The 10688-nt window shown below is 54.4% G+C and overlaps 1 protein-coding gene across 1 annotated transcript in view; it reads left to right on the top strand.

The window, feature by feature from the left end:
* Nucleotides 1–391: 391 nt before the first annotated feature.
* Nucleotides 392–10688, top strand: part of NEURL1B (neuralized E3 ubiquitin protein ligase 1B) — a 34872-nt gene continuing 24575 nt past the window's right edge. Inside the window, exon 1 of the mRNA XM_042992272.1 lies at nucleotides 392–528. Within this exon, the coding sequence (XP_042848206.1) occupies nucleotides 498–528 (31 nt within the window). The 5' untranslated portion in view covers nucleotides 392–497. The remainder of the gene's footprint in view (nucleotides 529–10688) is intronic.

The following is a 10688-nucleotide window of genomic DNA, read 5'->3' as shown; positions in this document are numbered from 1 at the left end:
CCGCCAGGGTGAGAGCTTGGCTCCCTATGGCCCAGAGCATGGAAGAGGCCTGGCATACACTAGGCCTTTTCGAAGTGTTGGAATAAACGAGTGACAGGCCAGCACGATGACGGGCCTGGCACCCCGAAGGCACCCGGCTGCCAGCGCGTCTTCCCGCCCAGGGCGCGGGAGCCGCGCGAGCGGGAGGCTCGGCGGTTCTGCTCCCGCCGCCCGGTCCAAACTTTCAAAAGATGCGGCGGCGGCGGCCCCGCCCCTCCCTGCTTGGTTGGAGGCGGCGGGAGGCGGAGGCGGAGCCGGCGGGCTCGGGCCGGTTGGCTCCGCCTCCTCCCGCTGCCGCCGCCTCCCTTCAGGCGCCCGCCCCAGCTGCAGCCCGCCGGCTCGCCGGTGCAGCCGCGATGCCCCGGAGCCCGACCCCGGCCCGGGTGCCCGGCCCACCGCGTTATTAGCCTCCGTGCGCCCCGAGCGCGCCGCCGCCGACGCAGCGCCCCGACGCAGCGATGGGCAACACGGTGCACCGGACCCTGCCAGGTACGCCGGGGAGCCCTGCCCGGGAGGCGGGCGCTGGGGTTCTCTTCTCCCTAGGGTACCCGCTGGGTGGCTTCCGGAGAGCCACCCCACCCCTCGGAGCCCTCGGCGCGCAGCGGGCTGGAGTCTCCGGTGCCTCCTGCACCCCGGCTAGCGCGCGCCCCTCGGCGGGGTTCTGCGCTCCGGGAGGACGGGTACCGCGTCCTGGTTACCTTGGGGACCCCAGTCCTCGATCGCTCTGCTTGGCCAGAGGCGCGAAGGGGCCGCTGGGGCGATGCCGCGCGCCCCCTCGCCTTTGTTTCAGCCCGAGGGCGCTGAGGAGGGAGCCCGGGGCGCCTTGGGGGGTGACTGGAGTAGGGATCCCCAGGGCTTCCGACGGCCAGAAGCCAGCCCTTGTGCCGAGACTGCAGCTGCTGAAAGTGGGGGGCGCTTGCAGGGGTACCCCAATTTCCAGCCGCCAGCGCCCCCGCGGCACATGCTGCCTTGGTTTGGCCACGTTCCCACGCGCACCCCGGCTGCGCCCCCCTCTGGTGTCCGCTCAGCTGGGGGCTCTCTAGTCCCTCAGAGTCACCGCTGCAAAGCGCATCGCCCCCTAGTTAACATCACCATAGAATCTCCGGGCCAGAGTAAGGGGATGGGGAGGGGGGTGGGAGGGTGGGAGATGGGGAGCAGAGGGGGCCTTACTAGAGAATACCTGGTAATTTGGGAAGCAGATCACTGTGCCAGGGGGCTCTGTGTCCAGCGCTTTGCATACCCCAGCTCGGCATACAAAGTAGCTTTTCATTATAAAGATATTTATCCCAAATTTACAAATAAAGAAATTGAGGCTCAGAGGAGGAGAAATGACTCACCCAAGGTCATACCGCTAAGAGGGGGTAATCTGGATTGAACCCATTCTGCTTGCCCTGCCATCCCCCCACCCCAAGTCTTTAGAAAAAGCCCTTATTTTGGCTTAAGGCTGGGCATTGGTAGCATCCTTTAGGCACAAAGTGAGAGATATGTGTATTTTTAAAGTACAAAGGCCCAGCTCAGTGGGGTAGCAAATCATCTGGCTGTGGGGCAAATTTAGTGTGAGGTTTTAGGAGCAGAGACATGTCACTGGTTTGTGCTCTAACACTCTCATATAGCCCCCCTTTCTAGGCTTTATATCAAAACATAATTGTTTCCTCCCCTGGAGGGGATTGAAATGGGTGGTGCTGTGCTCAGGATTCCCAAGGTTGCTTTATGGAAGAAGAGCCAACTCCTACTTTCTAAGCTTCTGGGCAGCGTGAGGGCCATTGTGCTCAAAACCCCCAAGATTTTCAGCCAGGTGAAGTCACCAGCAGGGGGTCGTCAGCTAGCCAGAGGCAGAGGTGGGGTTTGAACCCAGGTCCACTTACTGGAGGGTGGCCTCGATCTCCTATGAGCAGGGATGTTGGCTGGATGCGGATGGGAGAGTCCACCCACCTAGTCCGGAGGTACGCAGGGATGCCGACAAAGGTGGCAGCAGATATTCTCCTGGCCACAAAGACACCTGGCTGCATCATGGGCCCCTTTGTAGGATTTCTTAATAAAAAATACTGATGCTGTTCTAGTCACATAAAAACAAAAAAAACATTGTGCCACCTGTGGGTCAGCTTTAGGGTGGGTGAAGGGACAGACACAGCCAGGCAGGCTAAAAATAGCTTGAGATTTATATATTCTCCATCCCACTGGGCTCTTGCTGTGTGGACTGGGCCATCCTGGGCAAGGAGCTGGGGGGGTTGAGGTTATTACCTGCTGCAGTAGCTAAGTGTGAAAAATTAAAACTCCCCACGGGGCTGAAGCTTGCACCGAGTTGGAGGAAGGGGAGCGAACTGGAATTCCTGGTTGCTGGCGCTGAGAATATGAAGGGCCATTAATTGTTTTCCAACCTGTTCTGTAATTAGTTTCTCACATACACCGGGCCATTCTTTACAACTCTGTGATCAGTACATGCCGCTCCGCACACTTGGAATAGCCTTTCTTGTCTAGTCCATCTCTTACAATTCAGCTTACTTGTCACCGTGTCCAGGAAGCCTTCCTTGAACACCCACACCCAATCCCACCCTTCGCTAGGCTACCTAGATACCTTCTTAAGTCTCTGCTTGTCCATCTGACCACGTTGCATTGCCGTCGCCCCTCTCCACAACTTGCCTTGAGGCTGCCTGAGGACAGAAACCATGTCTTGATTATCTTGGATCCCTGGTTGCCCAACCCAGAGCCTAGTGGCTGGCAGGGGCTCAAAAACCGGTGGTAGAGCTCACATGTTGCCTGCATCCTAGGCTGAAAGAATGCTTGGCTCAGTCCTGCCCTGTAGAAATCCTGGTGCTTTCGTTCTCAGGAAAAGGACACATGCGTGGGGTTCCTTCTATGGGACTTGAAATAGAGAGCTGGCATTTGCTAAGCACCTGGATTCCATGCCAGGCTTCCTGCATATGTGGCTTCATTTACATGCCAAGCATGCTCCTCCTTAAGGCTCCTGCACTTGCTGATCCTTCTGCCTGGAACATTCTTCCCCCAGACCTCCACATGGTTTCCCCCTTGCTTCTTTTAGGTCCCTGCTCCCATGTGGGTCCTGGCATTGCCCCTGCCCCCAGCACGCCCCACTTACTTTCCCCCACTCTGTGTTTCTACATAGCATGACCACCATGTGCTACACTGTATGTGTAGTTAGCTGTTTCATCATCTGTCTCCCCAGGGAGGATTTTGTGTGTTTTATGTACCACTGTATATTCAGCACCTGGAGCAGTGGCTAGTGCATAGCTGTTCGGTAAATATCTGTTGAATGAATCGATGAATTTAATTCTTGCAACAGCCCTGCAAGGTAGAGATCATCATCTCCATCTACAGATAAGGAAACTAAGGCTCAGGGAGATAAAATGACTCACCCCAGTTCACATGGCTCATCCAGTTGGTAGAACCAGGACTGGAATCCAGGTTTATTTAGCTCCAAAGGGCTGCATTCTTCCTCTGACATGCAGTATCCCCCCAACCCATGGTTCAGACATCGGTTGGGGCCCCCCGAGTAATTATGGTATGTTATTGTGTGCAGTGATGACAAGCCAAAGAAAGGGAAGGTCGTTTATGATTGCTGTAGGGAAGCCCCTTGGTAATCTTCACAAAGGGCACATTCAGAGGAATGCCCTATAAATAGAACGGTCCAGGAGTCAGCAAGGGAATTCACATTTGCTAAGTTCCTACTGTGTGCGTTACCCGTTCTCTTACTAGTTGCAGTTCAGTACTGCAAAGTAAGATGCCATTCGTCTCCATTTTATAGATGGGGAGACTGAGGCACAGAGAGGTTACCAACACTCGATGCAACTCACACAGTTAGGCAGTGGCAAAGCTGGGGTTAGAAGACCCAGGTCTGTCTTATTCCTAATACCACCTGGCCCTTTTCTCTGGATTCCGTTTCCCTTAATCTGGGTTTTGTAAAGAAAAATAATAAGAGTATAAACAAGTGGGGTTAGAGGAGACTAGAATTCCGGGGCGGGGGGCTCTTCCCCCTTCTTCTGCCAGTTCATTGCAACCCCTCCCTCAGCTCGCCTCTGGAGCTCACTCATAGTTCTGGTTGGAGAAGAGACTGAATTCAAACTGCCAGTTGGGTTTAATCATTAAGTTGGTCTGTGCTTGACCAAGTCAATGGATCTTTTTAGTGTTAGTTCAATTGTTAGGCATCCTAGAGCTTGGAGTGAAGGACGTGTGTTGACCTTGTTCTGTGCCAAACTCTGAGTCAGGACCTTTACCCACGTTATCTATCTTAAACCCTTGTAACAACCCTTTAGAGGGGCTATAGTTACCCCATTTTACAGAGAGGCAACATCTCTCCATGTGCCCAAGCTGGAGGGACTCTGGGGTCTGTCCTGCTCTGCATTTTCCGGAGTGTGCACCTTCACTGATTCAGCTGACATCTTTTAGCCACCTGTCACGTCCCAGGCCCTGGGGTTTCAGCTTGAATGGGATGGACAGCCCCTGGAGGTCCCCATCGAGCTGGCCTCTAGTGGAAGAGGATACAGGATGCACTAACAGAATAGGACAAGTAGCTGGTTGTCTCGATGGAGAGCACAAGCTGTTGCTACCCTGTGCCTCAGAGGGGGAGGGGTGGTGCCCAGTGCCCCCAAATGAGGCCTGGCCACCAGACCAAGTGCTCTGTCTACTGGGGGTCATGTCTGACCAGCTTTAAAAATAGAACAGAATAAAAAATAACATATCAAGTGCATTGAGGTAGTAAGGAGTGTTTTTGCTTCATGAACTTTGTTTCAGTTGTGTGTGCATGTGTGTGTGTGTGTGTGTGTGTGTGTGTGTATGTGTGTGTGTTGGGCTCCGTGGGCTGCAGTGATTAAGAGTTGTGATGATACCATTCACTGGTCTACAGCAGTGGGAGGTCTGGTGCTGGGTCTAGAACACAGATCTTGGAGTCAGGATGCCTGGTTTCAAATCTAAGCTCAGCCATTTCTTAGGGGAGTGACTTCAGGCAAGATCTCTCTCTGTGCCTCAGTTTCCTCACTGCGAGACGGGGACGACGGGGGTAGTAGCTCCCTCGTAATTGGCGGCGGCGATAATTAAATGGAATATGGCAGGTAGTCTTGGCACAATGCCTGGGGCTTTTGCTATCATGGTTATTGCTGCCCTTCACTTCCTGCCTTGAAAGCTCTGTCCCAGGTGACCACCAGCCTTGAATCCAGGGGCCCGATTAGGAGGCGTCCCTTTCATGCGTACTGACAGCAGCAATTCCTAAGCGTTCTTCAGCTCTGTCCAGGACACCAGATTTCTGACGAGAAGAATCTTCTTGGCAGTTTGTATTTTGCCATTTTCGTTTGTTCACCAGACCTCCAGGCTGGGCTCTGTGCTGAGCCTGGGGTCACAGTCTGGATTTAGGGACTCGAGGTCTAGTGGGAAAGACCAACAAGGACGGAGCAGTTATAGTAAGTGGGGGAGGGGGACCCTGGGGGCCGTGATAGCCCAGAACAGGAGGCAGGAAGGCTTCCTGGAGGAGGTACTGTCCAGTGAGACCAGAAAGCAGAGAAGTTAGTCAAGGGAAGGAAAGCTGTTTAAGACAGAGGCCCGAATGGAGGGAGAGCAGGGCATATGGGGGGGAACTGTGGCATTCTGGGGGTCCCAGTGCAAGCCGGGGTGGTATGTGGAGTCAGGGGCAGGCAGAGGCGATGTGAGAGGAGGGGATGGTTTCTTGCAGCCCAGCCCGCAGTCAGGAGGCTTAGATTTCTTAGCTGCCACGCTCCCTGCCGGGATGATGTGCTGAGTTTGCCAGCAGGGGCATAGCATTTTCACTGGGCTTGGCTGGAAGGACTGTTTAATCTTCCCTGCAGACAAGAAGGGTCAGCTCTGCCCTCTTTTGGACCAAAGCGTTTTCTGTATTTAGTGGTGCTCTATGAGGGCTTAAAATAGAAGCCCAGAAGCCAGGGCTGTGCTTCAAGCAGAGAGGGGAAAGGAAGGAGGCCTGGGTGCAGCCCTGTAGGTAGTAAGCGCTCACCTGGGCTATAGTAGAGCGCTCAGATCTTCAGCATGCTTGCCCCATACCGGGCCCTTTATCTATTTCATTCCTATTTCAGCCGTCAGGACCAGCCTTCCAGAAGTAGTTTCCCATTTCACAGATGAGGAAACTGAGCTCAGAGGAGAAACGAGACCTGCCTTGGGACAGGCAGCCAGGAAGTTGGCAGAGTGGAATTTGACCGCAGGCCTGCCCAGTTCCAAAGCTCCTTCTCCTCCATCACCAAGGGGCACTGCCCCTCGAGGCATCTTGGGGCTGCTGCCCTTTGTCCTCATCCTGAGCCCCACCCCTCTCAAGCTGTCCTTTCCGTGGACAGAATGAAGCTGCCCGTGGAAAAGGTCCATCCCCCTCACCTCTCCCTCCCTCCCTCCCTCCCTCTAGGCCTGGAGACTCAAAAGCTGACCTCTGGGAATCCTGCCCTGGAGGAGGGGGAATCTGAGCTCCGCACCCTTTCCCCCAGGCTTAGGCTCCTGATATTTCTGCCTGGTAAAAACTGGCCTGCAGTCGGCCACTCCCACCTGCCATCGGCAGGGGTCACGGTGCACCCACACCCTCTCCCCTGAGTCCGGCTATTCACAGGCCCTTCCCGCCCAGAGGCAGCCCCACCAATCAGTCAGCAAGGGCACAGGGCTAGGGCGAGAACCCTTCCTCGTCCAGCACCCAGGCTTTCCTGCAGGTGAGGAGCAAGCATCCTGTCTCCCTGCTGTGCTGTCATCCACCCACAGCAGAGTTGGTAACAGCACAGGCTGTGGTCCTGGTCCCATGTCCTCGTCTTAATCGTAGCCCCAGGCATGCAAAGCGTCTGGCAGATAGGAAGTGCTCACATGGGGTGCCTGTTAGGATTATGGGCTTCCTGGGGACACAAGCCCCTCCTCTATGCTGAGCCCTGTGCTCCTGAGGGAGACAGACTCAGAAGAACAATGACCGCTAACTTGTATCACACAGCCCGTCTGTGCCAGACACAGTTCTAAGTAGGTGCCTGCACTTGACCCTCCGAACAAGCCCCATGAGAGAGCTATTACTGTTAGTCCCTTACAACTGTTGAGGGAACAGAGGACAGAGAGGGAAATTAACTTGCCCAAGGGCACACAGCAAGGGTAGTCTGACAGGATTCCTGCTAGAAGGAGAGGATGTTTGTGTGGGAAGGGTGACTGCTGAGTCAGGGTGGGGGGTCAGGTGGGAGGCGGTTCATATTCGCACTAGAAGCCTTCATAGTATTGAGCAGAAATCTGTAAGCATTTAGAAATCCTGCAGGTCGGTTGTTAGTGCGTTCACCTACTTCTGTAGTTGTCTGTCTCACGTCCTGCCTCTAGGCGTGGCAGGGTGGGGACAGTCTCCAGGTGGCCTGTGGGTTTACTGAGACGATCCCAGCTGATATTCCCTGACGTCTGTTGTGTAGATCTCCAACCCCCTTTCAAAGCAGGTCAGGGGACAGGTGATGTCCTGAGGGCTTTCTAGACAACAAAGCAAGGGCCAGGTCATCTGGGGAGAGCAAAGAATCCCTGGCAACATAGCCTGAGGTCAGAGAGCAGACCTGATGGGAAACGGTACTGTGGATCAAATGTAGACATGACCAGTGTGTGGACATCATGTGGAGGCAGGTATCAGCTGAGTCAAAGGAAGAACTTTCTAACTGTGGAAGCAGTCTGCAGGTGGAATGAGAGCAGTGAGGAACAAGTGCCCTTTGCTGGAGTGGCACTGGTGTTTAGCCCAGCTGGGACTTGAGATGGACGTTGTAGAAGCAACTGAGCATCACATGGATCCAGGATGAATTGTTCATGAAGGTGCCCTTTGACCTTGGGGTCTTATGGGGTGTGCTATCCACTGTTCATCTGCTGAACGCCTGCAGGCCCCTTCACAATCTTTCATTTATATAATCCTCCTGACAGTTCTGTGGCTTGGAAGGTCTTGGGCCCATTTTATAGCTCAGGAAGTAAGGCACAGACAGATGAAGCCACCTGCCCTCGCCTGGGTCTGTTCCGCACCCCTAGTCTCCCAGCCTCAGCATTTTTGCAGACTCGGTGACAAATATTTCTGAGGGGGTTTGGGACAGTCGTCCTTGGACATCAGTCTCAGCTCACCCTTGTTTCTTTTTCTCTCTGCATTCTTACTACTGGGACTCAGCTGGCCTCTTGCCTCACCTCTGGGCGGTGGGGAGAAAGTTCTTTTATGAGTAAGCCATTTGGGGAAATGGGTGAGTGGGGGTATCTGGGGCAGGATTGGCACTTGGCAGGATGCCCACAGCTATTAACAAGTGTATTCTGTTTATGCCTTCAACATTACACGTTGTTTATATTACAGTTATATCCCTTGGGCACGTGTTTTCTTTCCTTTTCCCCCCAAGGATGATGGATTTAAGAGCTGGGTGGGCACATGCATACCCTGTATCTTCAAAGCTGGGTCTGCCTGGTAACTTTCCACTCCACCCAAGAGCTTCCCTTCCCCTCAAGGTTTGGGGGCAATTCAAGGTCAGGAGATGGGACAGCGGAATTTCCCTGACTCTGAGGATGGCCCAGACCTTCATCCCTGCAGAGAAGTCCCCCAGGGACTCTGTTCCTAGGACCGGAGGGAGCTTGGAACCTACTTCCTATTTGGCAGATAGGGACACCGGGACCAGAGTGCAGGGTCACACAGCAGTTACAGATGAGGTCTTTGACTGGAATCCCAAGAGAGGTGATGGAAAGAGCACGGTTTTGGAGGCAGTCTTGAGTTCAAATAGTTCTACTGTATCTAACCCGTGTCACTCTGGGCAAGTCATTTCCCTCTCTGAGCCTCCACTTTCTTGTCTCTAAGATGGGGATAATGATGCTACCTCCTTTGTGGTCAGGCAATGAGGTACAGATAGGGAACTGCGTGAGAAGTCTGAGCCCAACACAAGACAAGGGCTCCAGAAGTCTCCCTGAAGGCAAAGGGGTCTGCGCTCCTGAAATTGACGGGGTTGAGGGGGCTGGGGTGGGGAGGAACGGTAGGACCATTAGTCCTGTTCCTCTCAGGTCCCCGTGATAGATCACTGAAGTACCCACTGGTTGGCTAGAGAAGCAGTTCTGCATAATGGTCAAGGGCATGCATGGATTTTGGCTTCCCATCTGAGTGGAATCCTGAGCCAGGTCTTTCCGGAGCCACATAGGCTTCCTGCGGCATCCTCAGTCCTCACTCACCTATTCCCATGAGCCCTCGGGGATTCGGAGGACGGTCAGCATGATGGAGGAGGTGGAGGGAAAGGAGAAAGCTGGATCTTCAGAGAAGGAAGCAGAGTGGCAGAGGCACCCTCCAGAGTCACTTCTTGGCGAGCCTCAGAGTCCAACATGGCAGGGAAGGAAACTTTAGCTGAGGACCCACACTGTGTGCGGGGCACCGTGCTCTGTTCCTTCCCCGCAGGGACGACTTCTACGCTTTGCCTGAAGCAGCCATAGCCTCTTCTTCCTAGCTTTGTGGAGCCAGGCTAGTAGGGGTTCAAATGCTAACTCCACCACTTCCTGGCTGTGTGGCCTTGGGCAGCTCTCCCAACCTCCCTGAGCCTCCCTGCCTCACTGGCAATGGGTCTGGTAGCAGTTACCTCACCCAGAAGGATCACAGGAGGTCTGGTGAATGTAGGCCAAGTTTTAGTCTCTGCATTGCCCCCTGGGAGGTCTGTCTCGCTCATCAGGTCCCACCCCCAGTTCCTTTTTGAGGCCTTGGGGACATTAGGCACTGGGGCTCCCTCCCTGCCCTGCTGTAATCAGTCACCCGCTTTCCTTTTTTAGATGCTGCTTATTGTTCATCTCAAGTTCCGCCAAACTGTGGCCTTTGAGCCGCTCAAAACAAGCTGATTGATGATACCACCACCCCCCCATCCCTCCCTGAAACCAAGTCAGGGCATCACTACACTTCTTTCCCAGAAGGTGGCTTAAGCTGCTTGTACATAATCTAGTTTTTTTCTGGCATATCCAGAGGGAAGCAAGAGACCTTGGCGTGGAATGAGGCATAAAACAGGAAAGATGCAGCCTTTGGAGTCAGGACCAGATCTGAAAACAGACCCTGCCCTCACAGGCTGGTGGCCCTCATGAGGATGTCCACCTCTCTGGGCCTCGGTTTCCTCCTCTGGAAGCCACCCGGCAGGAGGTGGTGAGGGGTGAATGGACCACATGGCAAGCACGTTCACTGTGCCAGAGCTGGGCTCCCCGCCCCTCAGGGCCAGCAAACATTGCCCAGCGGTGGGGCTCACGAGGAACATTTCCTCAGCTCTAGGAGCCAGGACAGCATGGTTCAAGGAGAGTCTCCTCCTTCTCCAGCATCGCTTTGACCCTGAGAAGCAGGACCAGTGGATCTACTGTTCCACAAAGTCAGGATGGGGCCCTACAGGTTAGTGAGCAGTCAGGCTTCTGGGCTCCACCCAGGCCAGAAGAGTGGCTGCCCTCAAGGCAGAGGAGAAAGTTGGCAGACTCAGCCAGCTTATCAGCAGGCAGGTGCCAGGGGCTGCCTGGAGGAGAAGCAGGTGCTGAGGGGCAAGACTGTACCAGCAGTTGGCAGCAACATTTGAAACCTGGACTGTTTTCTTACTCCCGCCATGCTAGGTCATTCTGATAGGCAGGAAGAGAGACAGGGACAGTTTCCATGGGAAGAAACTGGGCTTGAAGAGGTGGATCTTGGGAGAGGTGGATCCTTCAGGGTTCCT

Source organism: Panthera tigris, chromosome A1 (assembly GCF_018350195.1).
Source record: "Panthera tigris isolate Pti1 chromosome A1, P.tigris_Pti1_mat1.1, whole genome shotgun sequence".
In the NCBI taxonomy this organism is placed as follows: domain Eukaryota; kingdom Metazoa; phylum Chordata; class Mammalia; order Carnivora; family Felidae; genus Panthera; species Panthera tigris.
Note: the sequence above shows the minus strand (reverse complement) of the source record. Positions and strands in the feature narration are given on the sequence as shown.